Genomic DNA, 22,853 nt, shown 5'->3' with positions numbered 1-22,853 from the left:
GATGTTTCGGACTGGCCGGAAGTTTACAAAACACACGCACATGCGCGTTAATCACAAGGAGACTTTTACAGCACCGGGAGCGCTCAGACCGTCACACTGGCTTACAGGTAGCTAAATAAAGACAATCGAATAAACAAAGTCGACACACAGGCTACACAATTCGCATCCTACCTAAGCTAAGTTAAAGAAATGGTCCGAACACATATGAAGATAGAAGAAAAAGAGAGATAAAAGAGATTCAAACCACAATGTGCCTTTCACGCGGCAGGAGCGGAGAAAGTTGAAGTTGAGGATTGGGTCCACTTGTCCAGCATCCTCCAAGTCCTCGTTGTAGTCTTCCTACTTGTGGTCCAATGTAGGCCTAGCTAGCGTTAGCTCGGTGCTAGCGTTAGCACGTCGTTGGTTATTAAATTACACTCTCCGTTTTGTTAACAACCTTTGCAGAATCAATTAAAGCCTCCCAAGGGGGTTGCGCTGAAAAAGTGAAATCCACTCGAAATTGTCTCATTTCTAAGAACGAATGTGTAACTTTAGTCACAGTCTCTGGTGTTTAACCCCTCAAAAATTTTCATTTTGAGCAGTCAATGTTCACATCTTCCTTTCAAAGAGCACGACTTCGCTATTTACAAAATCGTACGGTAATTTCCCGTTTTTGTTTAGGGAAAAAAAAAAACATTAATTTTCGGCCTTCAACCAACCTGTCATTAAAGTTTACAAAAAACATGTGAGCTACTTCAATTTTTGGTCTTTAAACAACTTATCTTCGACTTCCATAAAATCAAGTCTGTATATCAATTTCTGGCTCTGTCATTATTTACAAAACTCATTTTTGAATTTTGATTAAAAGAAAAAAAAAAAAAAAAACAACTGCCAGTCTTCAGCCATCTTGCCTTTGATACAAAACTACAGTCTGAGGTTTTGGAAAATGTCCTTGGTGTTTACAAAACATGTTCGTATCAATTAAGAAAATCTTCGACGCGTACAAAAACGTACGTCAATTTGCGGTCCATAACCCATGTGTCTCTTTCCAAGAACAAAATACGAACCTGTTGGACAAAACGTCATCCATCTTTGCCGCTTTCCCCAAAATGCATAAATTAGTGTTATGACTGAAATTGTCTAAGGAAAAAAGTTCAGTGAAGATTAAAAAAAAAATAAAAAAAAAAAAACCCTTTTAGAAAACCTGCATTCAATACCTTAAAAGCACATAAAAAAAGATTTAATCTAGTTTTGCAGCATATTGATGGTCCTCCTAGGACGGTTTAGACGCTACAGAATGGCAAAAAAACCCCAACTTTTGTCTGAATGGAGCGCTTCAATTCACGTCAACATAGTTCTGCATGGCACAAAGATGTCACAAGTTGGTGGCAAATCAATTTCATTCCTTTGGCCTGAATACAAAAAAAAGGAGGTCAGTTTTTCAGGAAAAAGAAGAGAGGTTCCCCCTTCCCAAAAAAAATTACAAATCTGCAAATATTTGCAAATAACCAGCCGTACACACAAAGACACAGGAATATAAGATCTCCATTGAATACATGGCAGAGTCATATTTAATTTCTGTATATTTATGTACACACATTCGATGAGGAGACACTGTGATGACGCGCACTTCAGTAGACCGACATGTGAACAACTACATTTTTAAAATGATTCTTTTCAAAGACAAAAAAAAAAAAAAAAAAAAAAAAAAGGGGGTAGCTACTGTTTATCCACTTTTATATACAGACACACTAAAGTCGTCATTCTAGTATAAATAAATCATAATCACGGGATGGCTCTTCTTCTTCTAAGCTCTTAATGCTTCACGGCTGGTTACACACACACACACACACACAGACGAGTGCGTCTAACCTGCAGGAATGTGAGCATAAAAAATAATAATAATTAAAAAAAAAAAAATTCCACCTGGACGGGCCTCCTCCATCAAACTTGCAGGAGTTCAGTGCCCGGTGAGGTAGTCCTGGGTGGAGTCCGAAGCGAAGGAGTCGGCGTCCTCGTTGTCCGAGTCGTCGCTGCTGTCGTCGGCGGCCGGCTCGCCCGACAGGGCGATGCGGGCGTAGTCGTCCGTGTCGATGGACTTGCAGAAGTGGATTGCGTACTTGAGCTTCTCCTGCAGCACCTGCTTGCACGAGTAGCGCGGCAGCTTGAGCAGGAAGAAGCACGTGTACGACTCGGGCAGGAAGTGGTCCGGAGGGTTGTACTTGTCCAGGACCTGCAGAAAGAAAAAAAAAAAGGGGGGTGGGTGAAGAGAAACCATGTTATTTATAAATACATACTTGGCTTGACTTATAAAAATGAAAATTTTGAGAAATAAATGCTAGATTGTGGAAGTTCACACATCACATTAAGCAGCATTTGGAAAATTATACCCAAACAAGTTAGGCGAGTTTTGGTGGCGGCAGAGGCCGTTAGCCGAGCTAAGCTTAATTTTTTACGTTTGGAACGCATTATTTCCTTTGCCATTCATTGCAATGGGAAACATCGATTCGGTTGTCGAACAATTCACTTTTCGAACCATTTTCTGGAACGGATTGTGGTCGAGAACCGAGGCATCACTGCATTATAATCTGCATTGACATCCTTTTTATGTTGCCACGCATCGTGACCAGAAGGAACCGCGCAGTCGCAATGAAGTACACAAACTGTTGAATTCTTTACTTTCCACTTCATTGTTGCTTAAACTGTATCTTTTTATAAGGTCAAATATTAGAGAGTCCTGTTTTTCTTTTACACTTTTATGCGGGGAGAGATCATTTGAGATACAAGTACAGTAAAAACTCGGTTCTCGAACGCCTCTCTTCTCAAACAAATTAGTTTTCTAACGAAAATTTTGAGATTTTTTTTGCTTCTGTTTTCGAACGAAAATCGGTACTCCGATGCCTGCGACAAGACCCGGAAATAACATAACCCGCGCGGCCCGACCAGCTGATCCACGACCCGCGTTGTTATTGTGTATAACGCGGTCTCTGTACGCAGACCTGGTAAATATCGATTCGGTTTTCCAACAAATCGGTTCTCAAACCACCTTCTGGAACAGATTGTGGTCGAGAACCGAGGTTGTACTGTACTATGAGTGACAAGCGTCATAAATCAAGGAACTGCTGTACAAAAGGAAGGGAAATTAAAGAGGGACTTATACACTTAAAAGGCAAAAACGAGCACAAAAAAAAATGATCCCAAGAGGAAAAAAAAAAATGAAAAAAAGATTCTCCGAAAAGAAAAGATCAACAGAAAAAAATACAGATGGAAAAAACAAATACTACAATTGTTTTCATTTTCTTTTAGGTGTTCATTTTACAGTAACCAATTGGAAGTGACAAAAAGGTTCGAAGCAAACACGGCTCTTATTTGGAGAACTGTGCGAGTGGGTCTTCTTTTCATTCCCTCCAAGTGATGTTATACAATAGTCTCAAATTCCTTGAAAATGAGAGTGAGGTAAGGCACGTAATCGGCGTCTTGTGGAGAGTTTGAAAAAAAAAAAAAAAAATGTGCTTTTCAATGTGGTCCCCTGCGTACCTGGGATTCCCCCCCCCATACGTCTTCCTACCTGTACGACAAAGTCCCGTCCGCGGAAGTCCGCGATGGTGCGCGGCAGCCGCGTGCGGCCCCACACGAAGCGCAGGAAGAGGGAGCGCTCCGTGTTGGAGAAGGACTCCATCACCTCCCAGAACCACTGGACCAGCGGGGCGGTGGGCTCCACCCCCTTGTAGGTGGCCACAGACTTGAGCAGGTGCAGCGGGATGTCGGGGCTCCCGCACACCTGCGGACAAACAAGGCGTCGGCTCACGTTTGCATTCTTATTTGGCACACGTGCTTCCGATTTGGTTGCAAAACATATCTTTGACGGACTCTTTGAAATGGCTCACGAGACTCTTTGATGCAAAATGGTTGACTTCATCTGCCTTTTCAAAAAAAAAAAAAATCTCTCACCATGGTTTCCAGTTCATATCCGGTAAAAAGCGACAACACTGGAACGGGGACCACGCGGGCCATCCCCTCCCGCACGGCTGACACCTGCTCATCAAACTCGTGCAGCCTGCACAGAAAAAGCAACAGCGGCAGCAGGACCGAGTGAATATTAACACACGGCGGCCGCTTCTTTAGGTACACATTTGATGGCATCAAATACATGCTTTTCGTTGACGTCACGGCGACCACCTGTTTTTGTTTCCAACGCCATTTTGGACGGCAAGATCGTGTCCGCATGTCATGGCTAGGAAGCGATAAGCGTACACTGTAATGTTTTAGCTCCGGTTATCGTTTGATCTTTTATGTTGAAAGTGCCTTGACAAACGAACGTTGTAACCGGAGGCGATTGAGGCACTTGCGCTGGGGGGGGAGGAATAAACAAAGAAGCCACATGTGAAACTCGAGAGCAAGTATCGCCTCGTTATTATTAGATTCCGCTATAATACTTGTGCGTGATTGTGGCGACGTCAGCGGGGCGCGACGAGACAGGACGATGAAGTGAGCTAGAGAGGTTGGCGGGGGGAAAAAGCGAAATACATATCACCCACGTTAAAAGGTACAGTTGGACTCACGTCTATGTTATTCAATAACGCGACAGCAAGATCATAGCACGGTGGCAGAGTGACGGTAGTTTAACTATGGACTCATGAAGAAAAAAAACAAAACAAAAAAAAACGATAAGTGGCGTAGATTCAAGCAACAAGCCAAACTCGTGTTCACGGGACCGCTTAAAAACAGAGCTGAAGAGGAAAAGTGCAGTTTCCTACTGCTGAGGATCGGCAACAAAGGACGGGATGTCGGCAATATGTGGACACTGACCGGAAGATAAGTTGCTAAAGACTTATTACAAAAATTTCTCTGATCACCTCACTCCGAAAGCAAACCCCACACATGTATTTGCAAGATTTCACGAGAAGGCGCAAGGTAACTGCGAGTCATGTGAGCACTTTGTGACAGAACTCAAGCTGTTGCTTAACACCGATGACATGGTCAGAGACCGCATAGTTTTCGCTACCAACTCACAGAGTGTGCGCAAAATGTTACTCAGCCAGGGGGCGGCGCTCACGCTCGAAAAAAGCGACCGGCGTAGCCCGCTACCACGAGTTAGCAAAAGTCCAGCTAAAGGCTAGCGACAGCCACGAGGTTCACGTTATCCACCGCAAACCTGGAAAGCAAAGTTTCACTGCGGGTGGTCGTAGGCGTATTGACAGCCCCAAAACCTCCATAAAAATATGTAACGAGTGTGGAGAATACCACAGCAAATTAGCTGAATGCCCAGCGAAAGGTAAACGATACCTAAAGTGTCCGACCCCCTTCTCTGTCCGTTCTTACACCATAAGTCACACGATGACATACCATCATGAAAAGGCCGTAAGACGCTTATCAGCAAGCCAATACTCACAAAAAGATCACTGAAAAATGCGAGTAGTATTGTAGTATTGCCGTCCAGTAGGCCGTCGTAAACAAAAGTCATGCGACTCATGACGTCACGTGAAAAGTATCATATTGGTTGTGCGGGATGACTCCACTCCTGCAGGTGGCGGTAATGCACGTTACACAGCGTTTGTCCTGACCTGTAGTTGATGGCGAGTCGCACATACTCTGCACGGTTGTCTAGCGTGATGTGCGAGTACTTGGAGCTGAGCTGGATGTCCTGCCCGCTGGCGTTGGGCACAGTGAAGGGCAGCGTCATGGCCTCGAACTCCTCCGACGTCGCCTCGTTGTCGCGGATGTACATCAGCCCGGGAATGAAGTCCTTGTCCACCTGGAGACGGGACGGCGGAGGTTGCATCAGTACGCGCGCACGCACAAACCCTCTTGCTCAAGGAGACAACCAGGTAGCGGACTGATAGCGGTAGCGGGTGAAGGAGTGACCGGTCCTCGTTCAGGGCCGTGTGTGCAAATCATTTGACCTTTTCGGGTGCATTGGAATAATTCTCCGTTCTACTTCCACTTTGATAATGTCGGGCAAAAATTTTTCTCAAAATTCTACATTGAGTCTGGCTTCTTTCGCAAAACATTAAATCAACTGAGGCGACAGAATCGTCCTCCTGTTTTGTGCTTTGACTTGAGTAATAAACGCGTAATTACCGACGAGTCGACAACCCGTTCAAAAATTCTTCATTGATGATTTGAATAATCGACTAGTCTACAGAACCTGCAACACAAACCAACACAGATGGACCATAACAAACATGTATATGCGCACACTAAGAAGGAACCAAAATATAAAAACATGCACACAGATAGATCAAAGCACATGGATGCAAACACACAACAACAAACAGACAATCATTCACTCACACACACTCACACACACACACAAAAAAAAAAGCCTCCACGCCGCCAAGTCTTGTGCTGTTCACGTATTGCGCATTCCGACCCTAACCTTTGCGATATCTCAAGGGCACACAGCATGTGAACGAGGGAGAGCGCACAAGCCTGCGCGTGTGGACGAGGAGAAGGAAAAGGAGGAAGCTCGTGATTGCAGCGTGAGGGAACCGCCGCTCTTCCACTACGGCGGCGGCGGCGGCCCGGGACCGACTAGTACGTGCCCTTTCCCAACGGGGATTAACCGGGCTTTAGTGAGAGCAGGAATGTACAGGAGAAAAAGATCATCGGTCGGGCACGGCTGCTAAAGGACAGAGCTGTCTTCACGTAGTCTTCACTGATTGGCTGATAAGGTGTCAGATGATTACCGTCCTCCATTTCGACCGGCGTGATGCATAACGCTCAGACTATGTGAAAATATTGCACATTTGTACTCCTCAGACTTCTGGATATGATTAAAGTTTGCATTTTTTTGGCGCGTGTGTTATTGATGTAGGGCGGCACGGTGGAGCACCTGGTAAATCGTTGGCCTCACAGTTCTGAGGTCCCGGGTTCGATCCCGGCCCCGCCTGTGTGGAGTTTGCATGTTCTCCCCGTGCCCGAGTGAGTTTTCTCCGGGCACTCCGGTTTCTTCCCACATTCCAAAAACTTATTTTCCTTTCGGCTTGTCCCACAGCATGTCATCTTTTTCCCACCATCCATTTTCTTTGACGCTTATCCTCACAAAGGGTCAAGGAGCGTTGTGGAGCCTATCCCAGCTCTCAACGGGCAGGAAGCAGGCGGGGTACACCCTGAACTGGTCGCCAGCCAATCGCAGGGCATATCGAGAAAAACAACCAATCACACTCACACCTACACCTAGGGGCAATTGAGAGTGTTCAATTAATGTTGCATGCTTCTGGGATGTGGGAGGAAACCCGAGTGCCCGGAGGAAACCCACACAGGCACGGGGAGAACATGCGAACTCCACACAGGCGGGGCCGGGATCGAACCCGGGTCCTCAGAACTGTGAGGCCAACGCTTTACCAGCGGATCTTTTTCCCCACATTCCAAAAACATGCAACATTAATTGGACGCTCTAAATTGCCCGTAGGTGTGATTGGGAGTGCAACTGTTTGTCTCTATGTGCTCTGCGATTGGCTGCCGACCAGTTCACCCCGCCTCCTGCCCGTTGACAGCTGGGATAGGCTCCAGCACTCCCCGTGACCCTCGTAAGGATAAGCGGCAAAGAAAATGGATGTGTGGATGTTATTGTTGTCGTCATGTGTGCGTTGCTTTTTAAAATTGTTTTCTGGGTGCTATTAAAATAGGAGAAAAGCAACAAGTTTATAATCTAAGTAGGCCAAGAAGCGTTTTCACCTCACTGAGGTCAGCAATGGTCAAGTTCATCCCGGCCAGCTGCTTCCACACCGGCTCGGCCAGATTGAGACTCAGCGGACTTCCGGAGCGGATCGCGATGCCCAGCAGAACCCCTGCACAAGCGTGTGACCAATAAACATGAAAAAAAAAAAAGACTTTCGAGAAATATCATTTTACAAGAATCATATATCAAACTGAAAAAATAGATACAACACATTTGAGGAAAAGATGATGAGAATACAGAGAGAAAAGCAACGTACAGCAATGAGTTTTATCAACTGAACGTGCGCCAAACCGTGAGCGAGTACCGAGGAAGCGGAACATGCTGATGTGCAGCTGCGACTTGGCAGTGGGGTTGAGCAGGAAGCAGTCTCGATTGGCCCCGGACTCGTCGCGTCCGTTGGGGGTGACGATGAGCAGCGGCGTCAGGGCGTTCTGCAGCTCCTCGCACATTTCGGCGATAGACTCGCTGTAGCCGCCGCCGCAGTCGTCCACGGATTCGCCTGGGGGGGGCACAAACAAAAAATCGCAACATGAAGAGGGCTTTTTCTTTGTATTATTTGTTTCTCTTGAATTCTGAAATTGTTTATATTCACTTTTATATGGTTGAGTGACTTTCCTTCATCGTGTATTCATGTAGTGTTCCATATTTCTAGTGTAACTTCTCTGCGATGTCAAGCTTTGTTAAAAGCAGTAAGCCATTATTTCCCTCACCCAAGGACAGAGAGTGAGGGTGGGGGTTGGGGGAGGGGCAAGAGGACATCCCCTCGCTCCACCATTTCTCCTTTCTCAATCCTTCTCTTTTGTTTATGTCACGAAAACAGATCTTGTACTAAAAATCCCATGAAGACAAGATTGTTTCCGTGATTATCCCACAAATGACGTATTTCCAACGCGCTCTCTTTCTAAACGTACGTAATATAATTGTTAACACTTTCGATTCTTAATTATTCTACATCGGTGATAACCAAACTAAGGTCCAGGGGCCATTTGTGGCCCGCTATCCATATTTTAGCAGGCCACAGCATATACAAAAAGTAATAATTGACACGGCCGACAACACAATTGGCGGTGAGTGTTCAAAAATGTTCAGCCTTTTCATAACTCTGTCATCTTATTAAAGATTGTCCTAGTTTTGGCCCTAAATATGGAGATTTGTTCAGATCTCAGGACTATTCGAGGAGGTTGCAAGGCTGTCGTTAAACCACCCCCATAAAAAAAATTGAAAACCTTGTCATCTTTAACAGAAAGCTGTGATGTGGCGGTTTCTAAAAAAATAATAAATAAAAATAAACTGTGCCAAATATGAGCGTTCATCTGAGATGTCACGCTGTGGCGACCTCTAACGGGATAAGCCGAAAGAAAATATAATATTATAATTGCTTGATAGATTGGTTTAATAAAGTCATAGAAATCTATGGTCGCGCTTTGGACCATTCAATTTTTCAATTTGCGCCCATCGAATGAAAATGTTTGTACAACCGCTGTTCTATATTATCACACGTTAAAAAAAACAATGTTCATGCCATTTTCTTATCTGACCTTTGCAAATTTGATGCGAAGAATATGTACAGTTGTAAATTAGGAACAATGTGAATGAAAACACATGTTAAGCTATTACCACCCCCTCCCTCCCCACCCCAAAAATTAAATTCTTAAAATTAAAAAAAAAAAAAAAAGTTCATTATTGAGTTGATTTTTGTGACACCCACCCACAAATTTGACCTTCCAGACTCTGTGGGGGAGCAGCAGGGAGTCGGGGCTGAACGAGCTCATTTTGGCACACATTTGACCGAACACCGACTTGGTTCCGTCGGGACCCGCCAGGCCTCCTTTGCTGCGAGAGCGCTTCACCTGAGGACACAGAGGAGACAAGGTCGGCGCTTTGAGGCTCACAAATCCACCAAAAGTTTAGATAAGTAGCTGTAGTTATCGTACGCTTCAATGTATAACCAATATGTCTTAATTATAATTATACAAAATGAATAAAAACTGGAGCGAACTAGAGGACAGTCTGGATATTTCACTGAATGTCGGTTGGTTCCATTTGTTGACAGACAAACGGACTTTGCCGCGCTGACCTTTTTAGCCGCAGGTACATATAATATTGTAAATAATGTCATATTGCTGTAAAACACAATACAGGGGTACCTTGAAATCAAAGTTAAATTTGTTTGTGACTGTGCTTTTATCTTAAAACATTTGATCCCACCCAAAAACATCAAAATTAATTAGCATTTTTTTAAATAAGTAAAATTGCACCAAACAGTATTGCATTGTATAAAAACACTGGAATAACATTTGCATAACTAACAAAAAAAGATCATGTGCGGGTCTAGCACACTTCTATGACCTGTTCCAGACTCAAGACAAAAACAACAAAAATCGGCCAAGCAGCCTCGGAAGTCAGAAACGTCAATTTATTGTATATTAAGGTGCGACAGTAGCTATATAGTGCGTATGCTGTGCATCAGTATGGCTTAGCGGCTGGCCTCAAACAAGCATTTTATTGTGAAAACTGCTGCGCATTTTGACGACAGACACTCTCCATGCTTCGCTTTTCAACAGCAGCTAACGTCCACAATTCTAAACAGTGTTCAGTACTTATGCAAAACACTGCATATATATACACACACACACACACTCACGCCTCTTGGCGGTGGTAGTCTGGATTTCACTTTCGACCTAGAATTATAACTTCTATCGCGAATGCTCATTTGATACAAGAGCGCGTTATTAATTGGCCGTGACATCTACGACATTGCAACCATTCAACTACAATTCAAATTTTTACACTGCAAAACAGTTCGGCCGTGTTCGCCCTTGTCGTTTGGTGTGTGGTGGGCCTTAGATTCATCCGCATTTTTTTTTTTACCCCGAGGCTGAATATCTCGTAACTTTTTGCAAGTAGTGTATGACAGCCACAAAAAAAAAAGTCAATACACGCTGTGTGTGCGTGTGTAGGCCTAAACTGAGGCACTTTGTTTCAATGTCTACAGACTGTCTGAAGTACAGATCACGGACGCACGCACACACAAAGATAGAAAAATCCTTTTATGAAAGACATCACATGTAATTATCAGGAAGGAGCCTGTCTGGCCTCATCGCGAGGGTATGCGCATGCATGCGCGTGCGTGGGGAGTGCAGCCAAGTAAAGTAGATCACGGTTGCAGATGAGAAAGAATCTGACCCAATTACGGGAAAATACCCATCAAGAGTTATAACTTGGTTTTTCACTAGCTATCTAGTTAGAGCTATATCTATGACTTCAATGCTAACACGTAGAGTGAAGCCTCCTTAATCCCAGGGCTTCCATACAAGATTAAGATCAATTATGAAGATTTAAAGATGAAATTGTGTGATTGACCATACATTTTTAAAAATGTACTTGAAACACATCTTTAATGTATTTGAGCAAAAAGCAAAAAAAAAACAATGCATAAAATCTATAGAATGTAGTGTATGTTTTGTAATATCTCTGTCCATGCATGAGCCTTTAAGAGGCGGGGCCTGGTGGTGGTGCCGTGTGACGCGCCCAATCGGCATGTGAGCGGCTGAGCTTGAGCTGCGGCTGACGGCAGTTCCCGTGTGAGTGTCCTTTTTTGTATTTGTGTTTTACAGTTCTCCCTGGCATCAGTGTCTCTCGATAACTTTTCTGGGAATTGTGGGAAAATAATCAAAATGCCGACCTGTATCCTGTTGAGCTCCACCACAGGTCCGTGCTGTCTGTCTCGCACCATAGTGGCCTGAACCACCTTCCTGAAAGCCGCTTCCTGTTCAGATAAAGCCATTTTCAGAACACCGCTGAGTACCATGCGGACCGCCACCGTCACCGTCACCCCCCCTCACCCACCTTGCCCTGCGAGATGAGGATGCCGCGGAGGGTGTCAAAGCCCAGGGAGGGTCCCTGGCCCGTCTGGCCCAAGCGCCCCTCCAGGTCAAACATTGGAATACAGGGGCAGAAGAGCTCGGAGATGTGATGCAGGAGGAGGAGCCTGTTCCTCAGTGCTATGATGGGGATCTCCTGCAGGTGGTTGTACTCCATCGGCACCTTAGATTAAAAAAAAATAGTCACATGTACCACTTCAAAAATATTTGGATCCCTAAGTACCACCAGCGTGAGCATTATCCAGTTTGACAATCTAGTCCAGTGATTCTTTGCATACCACGAGAGCAGGGGTGCCCAGCCTTTTTTTACCCCAAGATCTACTTTTCAAGCAGCCAGCCTCTCGTGAGCTACCTACGACGGTGGTTGGGGTGGAGGGTGGGGTGATGATGTTCCCAAACCTTTTTAAGGTTAATGTTATGTTTCGTCTGCGCACTGTATTGTCTGTGCTTTCATCCTAGATCAGGCTGTGCCAAGGTGGAGTTTTACAATTACACACCATCTGATCCTCTACTTCCTACTTTGGCTTCAGACCAGACCGTTCCCACTCAGAAAAGAGAAAATCTCGTCCAGTTTAACCACTTTTTCTTCCATTATTCACATACTCTGACATTCATTGCATCTTAAAACAACAGGATTTCTTTTTTAACTTTCTCCATTTATATCGAAAGTAAACATAATCAGCGTGTCTACCTCGTCTTTGCTCTCCGTTGCCCAGACTGTGTTGCTAACTAAAGCAGCGGTGGTGGACGCTGATGGGCTGCGTAAGTACTGTAACATTTGTAATTATGAGTGTACGTCTTTAAGAGCGGGTGTAAGGTCAACTAGGAAAAACAGTGTGTGGCGGAGGAGCAGTCGTTGTAAGATAAAGTTCAGTGTGCCGCCTAAAAGAAACCAGTGGCTTCTTCTTTTCATTTTTTACAGTACATGTGCCATTGGATGTAACAACCAGTCATCCCTCAGTCATTGAATCACATTGCAAACAAACTGAATAGCTGTATGTTACACTTTCAATTTGCACTGGACTTTTTTTTTTTTTTGCACGCAACGCAGAATATCTGCGAAGAGACTGCATCAGTGGTGCACAATTGTGAGTACCCCTGCACTAGAGGAAGCCTGCATACCTTTAAGAACCTCCGACTAGACAAAGCTCCAAGTCATAGTACCTGTGCGGGAAGCTTGCCGGCGTTGGTGGGCTTGCTGGTGGACCAGGCGAGCGTGTGGGCTGAGCCGCAAGCGACCCGGTTGATTTTCTTCCCCTGCAGCGCCGCCACCAGCCGCGGCCTCTGGATTGCGTTGGTGGTGCCATCGCCCAGTTGGCCCTCGTCGTTGTCTCCCCACGTGAACACTTCTCCTGATCCCCACCACACCACAGCAATGGCGTTAGCAATAGATCCTCTCAGATTGTCTCACTCTATAAACCGCAGGTGGCAGAACTGAAGCCTGGGAGCCAGACTCATTATTTTATGTTGCCCGCTAAAGCAAATAATGTAAACCTACTTGATGGGTCTTGACTAAAAATCTGTACCAAAATTGTAAATTCATGCATCTGACTAACGTCTGTACCAAAATTGTTCATTCATGTTTCAGCCGTTCACCGTCAACAACATTTATAGTTGTCCACCGGGATCTGTTTACTGCCAATGACGTATATATCCGTCGATTATGTTTTTGAATAGGTAGGAAAGGAACATTTCTCAAGAGGCCCTGTGAAATTTAGGTTTGAAATCAACTGTGATGACTAACAGATGCCTATAGATGGCAGCATTGCATCACCTTGGTATTGAGATCAACACGGCTTTTGAGTAAAAAATAAAGATTAGGCGATGAATCTCTTTCTCTCATGTATATTTTGCAGGAGATAAACATGGAATTCGGACAAGTTAAGTCACCTCACATTCGAAGAGAGTAAGTATGTCTTATAGTCAGAAGGAGTAAGTGAGAAAAGATGATGCAGTTGGAGTGAATGAGGAACTCCATGTAAAAACAACAAAAAAAATAATAATAAAGACGTTCAACATAACACAGGTTCACTCAAGGTATGTTTCATAGTTGTTTATCAGTAAATAAATTGTTTTGGTAGCAAAAGCCCTTTTTCATTTTGAGTGCTTAATATTTCACAGGCTACAATATTCTGTGGGTCTTGAAAGAAAAAGATTAAAACAGTTGGCAAAATTCAGCAAATGAATTAATTATGCTTGACTTGATACCATGTCAATTTTTTTGACTCAACTCATGTTGAAATGTAATTTGCTGCTTGCATTCCGCCTCCCTTTCGGGCAATTAAGCTTACATAATATTTATTTATTTATTTATTTACAAGTGGTGAAATATGAGTTTTTTTGCCACACTGAAGTATGTTTGAGATCATTGTGAAAGGGTTTATGAGTATAGTCAATGTTGCACTGTGTTGGTATTCTAATATCTCTGAAGGCAGACAAATCACGGCTCGACTTCTCTTGTCTGCATTCTTTGTCGATGTTCATTTGTGCAGAACGGTGACAAAAAGGGCAGAAAATAATTTCCTCTAGAAGCAGATTGAAATGGATTCCGCCTACCGTCCTCCGTGCAACACACACAGTGCAGCGAGCCAGTCGCGATGGCGATGACCTTCTTCCCCTGGAGCCCTTGGACCTGCCGGGGCCGCCGAACGTGGTCGTCAGACCCGTGTCCTAAGCGGTGGTAGTCTCCTTTGCCCCTTAAAGACACACACACACCCCACTTGAGTCCTGGGATTGTGGATTACAACGAAGGGGGCTACCATGTACAACGTACCACGTGTAGACGGCTCCCGATTTTGTTAGCGCGACAGAAAACTGGGACCCGCACTCAACTTTGACTACGCCCACACCGGTCAGTGAATCAATCTTGAGGGGAATAAATGAGATGAGCAGTTTAACACACAAGTGAGCCTCAAACTTTCCACGTCAGGTAATACCGACAGAAATAATTGTGTCTCCAAGTAGCTCCATCAGAACCATCATTTAATCAGCGTAGTAAACGGCGACTTACTTTCATGGGTATTTTGCAGCCGTCACTGCCCCCTCGGCCCAGTTTTCCGTAGTCGCCGTCGCCCCAGGACCACACCATGTCGTCGTCGGTCAGGCACAGGGTCTGGGCGTCGCCACTACCGCAAGCCACGTCGATCACCCTGTGGCCCTGCAGGGCGTCCACCTGCACAGAACGCAACAGTCACCTTGGGGGGCATCGAACAGCATAGCTCGAGCACCACATGCTGGAAATGGTGGGTTACTGCCGCACATGGCAACCAGCAAAATGTCAAATCTATCAAGATCTGAACCAAAACCCAAATGGAGCCACTGTACAAATTTGGAGGAAATCTCTTTGATCAATTACGTATACAGGAACAGACATTCGGTTTACCCTGTTAATTGATCGTTCTTCTTCTGTCAATTTTTTTTTAAGTAAATTGTAACATTGTTTTTTAATTCTACATTTCAGGAAAAATATTGGTCTCTCACTGCAGAATAATGTAAAATTCTTTTGAAAATGAAACCACCTCAGATCACTTAATGAATCCAACTTCTCTCTAGATGCCAAATATGTCAAAAACACACATGGAATTTGTGAAGATTAGTGTCAATCTCTGGATTATAATAGTATTTATATTTTATTACTTACAATTATATTGTGCATTTTGTTGTGAATTTATTGAACGTTATCATTATATTTTAACTATTATTTGCAATCATCAATTTTATTTTGTCATTCTAATTCCCATTTTGTGTTTTTATTATGTAGTTATTAAATTATATCATAAAATGCTATGTAACAGCGGAATTGATATGCTCACACAACCAAATGATCAATTATTTTAATTTTTATGTTTCCCTTTTTTGCTATATTTATTTTTTTCATAATTGTCATTAAAATGATGTATTAATGGCAAAATCACAGAATCAAACAATTTACTAATGATTTTGTTATAATTTTCATATTTACGTTATAAATGATCATTGCATTGTCTTTTTCATTTGTTTATTATTATTGTGTTAGCTACTTACTATCACTGTATTTATGATTTAGTTGTCGCACATTTCTGTATGTAACACGGCATAAAATGAATGGTACCAGCTTGGGCTTGAGCTGGTCCTCGCTGTCGCCGTGCCCCAGGCGGCCGTAGCGCCCTTTCCCCCAGGTGAAGAGCTCGCCGCTGGCCGTGATGCACGCGCTATGCGCCCCTCCCGCGGCGATATCCACCACTTCCACTCCCCTCAGGGACTCGATTACACGAGGACGATCACAAGGGCTTGTAAAAAAAAAAAAAAAAAAGATTGTAAAATGAGAGTAGCTGGCAGTGCCGTTTAACAAGCACTAGAGTTGCAAAATTAGCCACATTAACTGCACTTGGAGATCAACTGGAGATTTTCCAGCACTTTTCTCACCTTCTGTTGCCGTGGCCAAGTTTCCCGTCCTCCGCCTCTCCCCACGAGTACACCTCCCCTTCCGAGGACAGCGCCAGGCAGTGCTTTCCTCCCGAGTTCACCGCCACTTTCCTGATGAAGACGTGCTGGATGGACTCCAGCAGGGTCGGGGTGGACACCGACTCGGTGCCGCCGATACCCAGCCTGCCTCCGGCGCCGTACCCGGTGGCGTATAGCTACGGCAAAAAAGTACGTTTACAACATCAGGCAATCAGCTGCACGTTCACGCGGGCGAGGCCGGGATTTGCACCCACGTCTTCAGAACCGCCTAAGGCAGATGCGTTTGCTTGAACAATGGTTAAGTTTTTATGTGTCACTTTGACAGACAAAACAGGTGAGGAAAGCAAGTTTTGCTTCTTATCTGGAGAACCTTTAGAGTAAAAATGGATGCATAGGAATACATTAAAAAGTGTTTTCATAAACTTAAATGTGTTGTGACAAACTTTTTAAATTGGAGGCCAGGAAGAAAAACGTAGTGAAAAGCCACCTTTCCGTCCGCGGTGACGGCAAAAAGCGTCTGCTCGCCTCCGATGAGCTGCACGGGGCGCAGCGTGGCAAGGGCCTCAGTGGGCGTGGGCACTTTGACCTTGGCCCCCTCGATACCCCCGAGCTGCCCGCGGTGGTTGTGGCCCCAGCCGTAGATGGTACCGCTGCCGCCGGCCGAAAGGGTCCAGTCGTCGGGCCGCCGGTTCATCCACTGCACCAACTGCTCGTCGTGCTCGCGCTTGAACAGCTCGTGGCTTTCGTGGAGCACGTTGACACTCTCGTGGTCGGCCATGAGCTCGCGGATCTTCTTGGTCACCTGGCAGAAAAAAAACCCAAAAAACTTTAAAATGACTCGTGGAACAAGTTATGACGGATTTTATTTGTTTCAGCAAAACACTTTTAGCATTATTGCTGAGACTGCATTAAAAGTTGTGGGATGTTGTTTTTATGGTTGCAAAATTCCGAGAATTATTCAAGTTGGAAACATTCAATGGAAACTAGCACGACGGGTTACACTTGTCATTGTTCGATTCTCACCTCATCCAGAAATGGTCTGGGCAAGGAGGTCCTTTTATCCAGCGCGACAGCCACCCTCGAGGCCGTACAGTAGCGACGGAACCAGGCCCACTTATGCGTTTCAGCGCAACACGGCAACGTGTCCAGCTCCAGGTCGCAGGCGAGAGCCACCAATACCTGACAAGGAACAATAATAATAGTAATAATAATGTCAGGGCATCGCTAAGAGAGAGCAAAGACACTACAAAATGAGTGGGCAGGTAAAATATAAGTGACAAATTGAAAACACAATTGGATAAAAACAAGATGAGGGGACTATGATATTCTGAACAGATATGTTGTGAATTGTTCAATACAATTAGGGCTGCGGTTATCTAATATTTTAAGAAGCAATTATTCCATCAATTATCCCATTGATAATCAGATGGAAGTTGATTTCTCCAACAGTTTTTCGCAACATATTCTTCCGCTAATGTTTTAAAACCAGTTCAACAGGAATTGAAACAAAATTTCCACCATTAAATCGTTAATTTGTCAGCAAAAAGTGTCTCGAAAGTCACCCAAAACCACACAGTCCCACTTCTTTTCCCATCTGTCAACAGCACAATTTAAAAAAATACAAGGAGAAACGGAGCATGGCAAGACCTTGAAAAACGGGCTGTGGAGGAGCTGTTTCCCTCCCCGGACGATGGGGTCCTCATACTCGTACTGCCTCTGCAGAGCCTCGGGAAGCCCCTTGACCAAGGCGGCCAGGGCGCTGCCTGTAAAACTCTGAGAGACAAACAAAGCCAGAAAAAAAAAAAAATTGAAACCTCTCAAGGAAAAAGGGAATTTGGATACGGGGCTGATCCCATCTGTGCAGTGACTCACCACGGCGCGAGCCTCGCCGTCCGTGTCGCCCAAAAGCCTGTTTATGTTGATGGACTGCCCAAACTCTGTGGTCAGAAGCTTTCGCAGTCTTTGCAGGGCCCACATTCTGTGTCCGGCAGCTGCGCAAACACAACGTGACAAAAGTTCTAAATGCGTAGGGGGTGTAGACCCAACGGAGCAACTTCTGGGGGTTTTAAAAATGGATGAAAACAATAGCGAGGACATAGCTATGCTTTAGTTAACAGAGAGTACAACAGCGAGTAGCAAACTTAATTTACAAGTTTAATTTATTCTGTGACCAAGCGCTTAAATCAATTTATTTGTACAGTTATCCCCCACATACTTGCGTTTGGCCACCCACAGTCATTTTTTTTTTCCCCACATTGTTTTTCGTGGCAGGACCAAGCCCAAAAACTCTTACTTACAGTCTCTTCTCACTTACTCAGTAATTTGGAGGGTTTACATTTTTGTTTTTTCCCCCAATGCAATTCTAAAGAGCGTAAACTGCACATGAATTTTCACCACACGGTCCACGAATCAATTTTACCCACTGCACTTAATTAGAATTCCATTAATCTGTTCCCCCTGAACACGTTTTCTTCCTACACCATAGTCATAGTTGAAACCCTCCCACATGTTGTACATACAGTATATTCATCCCCATTAAAATGTAGATAATTGGCCCAGTAATTTTTACCATGCTTTAAAAACACAAGACAAAACCAACAAAGTGGAAAAAAAAGAAGGGTCCAGCTCCTTCCATGAAACCTTTTCTGCTTAATGTTTAAGATTTGTCATTCAGAAAACTCAGCCGGTGCAGTGGAAGCTAAACTAACGCTGTACACTGAATCGGAATTGAGCTCATACCCAAAGCACTGAGCTGGGCGCAAGCTGCCAAGGACGCAGCCAGACGGGGCACGATACTCCTGTTGGAAGCCAAGTTGAGCCTGAAGTCAAGGAGACACGTCACCAGGTCCATGGAGGGGCAGGACAAGATGCAGCGATCCGACAGCAGGTCTTTCGGACCTAAAGACACAAACAAGACATCCAGGTTCAGTATGTGTGTATACTTTGTTACTTTAATTTTGTACAATGAACCTCCCCGCAAATAAGTGAACGGGTTTGTCATGACTACCAAATAGCACCAAAGGACTTTTTTTTTGTGTTTGTTTAAACTCGTAGCTGTACTTCTACTAAAGTACAGTGTGTACTTTTGCCACAACTGATGTAAGTGGCAGTGACATTTGGCTTACCAGCAGCAGGCATGATGGGGTACACGGTGAAGCGCCATCCCCAGCCGTTGACCGAACCATCGCTGGTGAATTTCCACTTGAGCTCGTCGCCCGGGATTCTTAATTCGCTGGACCAGTCAGACCATTCCCGACCTGAAATACACAGACGCACGCTGATTTCATGAATTCAGTGCTGACAACCTTAAAAAAGTGAATGTTGGACATGAGGCAAACGACTGACGATGTAAAATATTAAGCCGATGCTTTCAGGGTGTTGACTGCTAGTAAGGAATGTTTACAAAATGCCTTCTGACCTGATCTGACTGACACAATCCTATTGGCTCCATCCATGACCGTCAGAGGGTCGTGCCGTCTTTCCGTCGAACATTGCCGGTCGAACTCTATCCGGAGTCCTTCTGCACCTAGAGTGCGAAACGAGTCGAGTGCTCAATCTGGCTTGTTGATATTTCAAAAGGAAGACTTATTTTTTTTTTTACCAGGGATCTTGACGGTGCCGCTGGTGGAGGTGTCGTCAGTGTACGGGTGGCTGCTCTCCACGACGACGGGCTGCGAGGACAGCCGGCCGCTCTGAGAGTCGGTGGCCACGTCCTCCAGCTCGGTGACGCACAGCTCCAGCAGCATGTCAGCCACCTGCACGCAAAAAGACACTCACCATTAAATTCTGAATCATTTCTAGGGTTACGTTGACTTAACGGTGGATTTCGGTGACGCCACCTGCGGGTACGCCGTCCCCATGCCGGACAACACCGCCGACAGCACCTCCTTGCCTTTCTCCCCGGAGCGACAAGCCACGGCCAGCTTGAGAAGGTCCACCATGACTCGGGTGTCATCGGGCACAAGCAGGCTGGAGAATTCGTCCAGGTACTGAGGCTCTGGACCCACCACTTTGCTTTGGCTTTCGGAGTCCTGCTGACAAACAGGTGCACAGTTATATTGAATGTTTCATAATTGCATATTTGATGTTCTTTACAACTCTCATGTTGCATAATTCTGTTCTTTTTTTTTTTATGTCTTTACACACCTCTTTGGTCTTTGTCATGGTCTCTGCGATGATGCTGGCCGCACCAGGGTCGTCAGTGACGGGGATGAAAGGACGCGAGGATGCGCCTGAGGCGGAGGGAGTGATGGCGGACGACGGTGTCATGGCGTCGTCGGAGGATGGAACCTACTCAACAAACAAAAACATAAAAAAAACTCCAATAACTATTTTTTTTTTTTTAAATCAACATCATGTGTTCAATAAAATGGTCAAATAGTTAAATTTCCCGTTTTTCCCTTTTTTAGGGGGATTTTGGAAAGGCATCTTGCTGATAAGCTTCAAACAAGTCATATTAATCCATTCATGGGGAGGGTGGCAATTTTTTGCCTTATTGAGATAAAAGTCTCCTAACAGGCCATAATCAAGGAAATTTCTTCATTTCTTTTTCGTTTATGGTTAAGTTATATGATGACAAAATTGTGACGCTGCCCACGAGAGGGTACTTTGGTTTTCTTAGTAGATTGTCCCAAAAACCAGAATTAGAATAAAACACTTAAATATTTGATATACTGAAGGATATAATGCGTGAAAATCACGATGTCCCAAAAATGGGACGCTGCCCACGAATGGGTTAAGTAATGTTGGACTGCTATTATTTTGAACACAAATGTATTAACGGGGCCCTTCTGTGCCTTTTGTACCTCGCCCTTCTTGTCTTGCCAGGGATTTGGGCTGACCGGCGCTTCCGTCTCGGGCATGACGGAAGGGCCTTCGTCGTCGCTGACGCTGGACGAGGACGACGAATCGAACGGAGGCACGGGGGAGCTGGAAGGGCGTTCGGCTGGCACGATCATGCTGGCTGGCATCAGCGCACCCACCACCGCGTCCCTGGGAGAACAAAGAACACCCAGGGTCATTTTATGTTTAACATTTATGAATCCCAGCACTTGGGAGTTGTGAAATAAAATGGACTTTATTACAACAACATTTTCAATTGGCCTTTGCATCCATGACGACAGTCAGGCACTTCTGAAAGCTCCTTGCAGATCCTCGCACACTGTGCGACAGTTTAAGAGCGTTCGGTCAAGTCGCTTGGTGTGTTGCCTGTAGGCTCCTATGCCGAACATACCTGGCATACATGATCTGAAGGGCGGAGAGCACGTGAGACAAGGCTTGCTGCTTGGCCAGGTTGCCGTCCAGACTGAGGAGAATCTTGGCCAGCGACGGACGATTTGGCTTCACGCTGCTCTGACCGCTCATCTTGCTGCTGGCCACCGACGAGTCGCTGTCCGACTGGACACCTGCACAACGTGGGTGGGGGTGGGGGGTGGATTGTACCAAGATGTCTAGTGTACCCTGGTGGTAAGTAACCGATGCCATGTTGGGAGGTGTATAAAAGCCAAAAACTGGAAAATTAAAATGTATAAACTAATTACTTAGTTACTATTTTAAAAAGTGGTTTGTGGTTTATTATAAATAAAAACAATGAAAAAAAAAAACACTTGTACATATCCAAGAAATTTAAAAATATATATTATTACGTTGGTAAAATAGTTATACATAAATTCATTCTAAATAAAATGAATGAGATTTATTTTTTAACTTACCATTTATTTATTTAGTTTGCAACGCATCCAAAAATGACCTTGCAGACTACCGTGTTATAAATCAAATATGCCCCCCCCCCTCCCTTCTGTTTACATAAAGAAGGCTCACCCAGATAAGATGCCCCCAGCGAGTCCCTGGCGGTCTGGAAGAGGACCGGCTCGTGCACGGAAGGCATGGTCACGTCCACGGTGGTCCAGGCCACGCTGTGCGAGGAGCCGCAGGCCACCCTGGTAATCTTTTGGCCCTCCAGACCCTGCACCAGTGTGGGCTTCCTGTTGACGGTGGTGGTGCCGTTGCCCTGCTGTCCGTGGTCGTTGTCGCCCCAAGCGTACACCTGACGAGTCAGCGTTATTAGGTGATGACCTGTTTACTGTCTGCATTCTGATACACTCGTTTTCTGCTCTCCCGCTTGTACGAAAAATTTGTGTTGGTTGGTAATTGCAAATAATTGGTTGTTGTGAGTTTTTACTTGGAACTTGTACATGTTTGCACTAGATTATGCTCGGGTTGTGTTTTCCGACTAACATGGCAGGTGCTGTCTCGCTTTTAATAAAAAAACGGGCTGTCGCTTGATAAACAAACAATTTTAACTTGGAAGAGGATGCTCAAACATGACCATGGATACTGAGCCAGATGCTGCTTCCCCATACAGACCTGTCCTGAATCAGTAACAGCCAAACAGTGCAAAGCTCCCACTGCGACGTGGACGATCTTTTTGCCTCTCAGCCCCTCGACCATCTGGGGCTTCCGCACATGGACGTCGGTACCGTGTCCCAGTCGGAAGTAGTCCCCTTTGCCCCTGTACGTATAGACAGGTACAAACAGTTCATACCTAGGCCAAGGAAACCATAATGCGTCACATCACTCGGCCACATTACCAGGTCCACACCACGCCCGATTTGGTGAGAGCCAAGGAGAACTGAGCTCCGCACTCAATCTGACAGACGCCCTGCCCGTTCAACCTCTCGATGTTCTGGGGAATGTTGCATCCTTCGCTCCCGCCGCGACCCAGCTTCCCAAAGTCCCCGTCGCCCCACGAGAAGACCAACCCTGAAAGGAAACAAGTTTTAGCCTTCTACACGTCTATTTTAAGTAACTTGTTCAGGGTTTTAAATATGCTCCTATCCCTAGGAAAGGAATACATTTTTGCA

General features: G+C 45.0%; 2 protein-coding genes across 4 annotated transcripts in view; both read right to left on the bottom strand.

The window, feature by feature from the left end:
- oca2 (oculocutaneous albinism II) overlaps positions 1 to 837 on the bottom strand; it is a 32,124-nt gene extending 31,287 nt beyond the window's left edge. Inside the window, exon 1 of the mRNA XM_061825565.1 lies at positions 245 to 837. The gene's annotated coding sequence lies outside the window, so the exon portion shown is untranslated. The remainder of the gene's footprint in view (positions 1 to 244) is intronic.
- Positions 838 to 1,300: 463 nt separating this feature from the next.
- Positions 1,301 to 22,853, bottom strand: part of herc2 (HECT and RLD domain containing E3 ubiquitin protein ligase 2) — a 54,962-nt gene continuing 33,409 nt past the window's right edge. For 2 of the 3 annotated variants that reach the window (XM_061825557.1, XM_061825559.1), the window contains exons 62-91: positions 22,581 to 22,752; positions 22,357 to 22,501; positions 21,811 to 22,036; positions 21,224 to 21,395; positions 20,796 to 20,982; positions 20,137 to 20,280; positions 19,830 to 20,024; positions 19,592 to 19,745; positions 19,409 to 19,516; positions 19,116 to 19,247; positions 18,730 to 18,888; positions 17,863 to 17,981; positions 17,638 to 17,763; positions 17,014 to 17,169; positions 16,478 to 16,792; positions 15,952 to 16,166; positions 15,638 to 15,815; positions 14,558 to 14,719; positions 14,321 to 14,412; positions 14,104 to 14,243; positions 12,712 to 12,899; positions 11,513 to 11,710; positions 11,349 to 11,432; positions 9,372 to 9,513; positions 7,968 to 8,162; positions 7,660 to 7,772; positions 5,544 to 5,734; positions 3,931 to 4,036; positions 3,548 to 3,760; positions 1,301 to 2,212 (exon numbers count right to left, since the gene is read on the bottom strand). In XM_061825557.1, coding sequence (XP_061681541.1) covers positions 1,940 to 2,212; positions 3,548 to 3,760; positions 3,931 to 4,036; positions 5,544 to 5,734; positions 7,660 to 7,772; positions 7,968 to 8,162; positions 9,372 to 9,513; positions 11,349 to 11,432; positions 11,513 to 11,710; positions 12,712 to 12,899; positions 14,104 to 14,243; positions 14,321 to 14,412; positions 14,558 to 14,719; positions 15,638 to 15,815; positions 15,952 to 16,166; positions 16,478 to 16,792; positions 17,014 to 17,169; positions 17,638 to 17,763; positions 17,863 to 17,981; positions 18,730 to 18,888; positions 19,116 to 19,247; positions 19,409 to 19,516; positions 19,592 to 19,745; positions 19,830 to 20,024; positions 20,137 to 20,280; positions 20,796 to 20,982; positions 21,224 to 21,395; positions 21,811 to 22,036; positions 22,357 to 22,501; positions 22,581 to 22,752 — 5,000 coding nt within the window. In that variant the 3' untranslated portion in view covers positions 1,301 to 1,939. The remainder of the gene's footprint in view (positions 2,213 to 3,547; positions 3,761 to 3,930; positions 4,037 to 5,543; positions 5,735 to 7,659; positions 7,773 to 7,967; positions 8,163 to 9,371; positions 9,514 to 11,348; positions 11,433 to 11,512; positions 11,711 to 12,711; positions 12,900 to 14,103; positions 14,244 to 14,320; positions 14,413 to 14,557; positions 14,720 to 15,637; positions 15,816 to 15,951; positions 16,167 to 16,477; positions 16,793 to 17,013; positions 17,170 to 17,637; positions 17,764 to 17,862; positions 17,982 to 18,729; positions 18,889 to 19,115; positions 19,248 to 19,408; positions 19,517 to 19,591; positions 19,746 to 19,829; positions 20,025 to 20,136; positions 20,281 to 20,795; positions 20,983 to 21,223; positions 21,396 to 21,810; positions 22,037 to 22,356; positions 22,502 to 22,580; positions 22,753 to 22,853) is intronic. The other variant, XM_061825558.1, reaches the window with a different exon arrangement.

Source organism: Syngnathoides biaculeatus, chromosome 7 (genome assembly GCF_019802595.1).
Source record: "Syngnathoides biaculeatus isolate LvHL_M chromosome 7, ASM1980259v1, whole genome shotgun sequence".
In the NCBI taxonomy this organism is placed as follows: Eukaryota; Metazoa; Chordata; class Actinopteri; order Syngnathiformes; family Syngnathidae; genus Syngnathoides; species Syngnathoides biaculeatus.
Note: the sequence above shows the minus strand (reverse complement) of the source record. Positions and strands in the feature narration are given on the sequence as shown.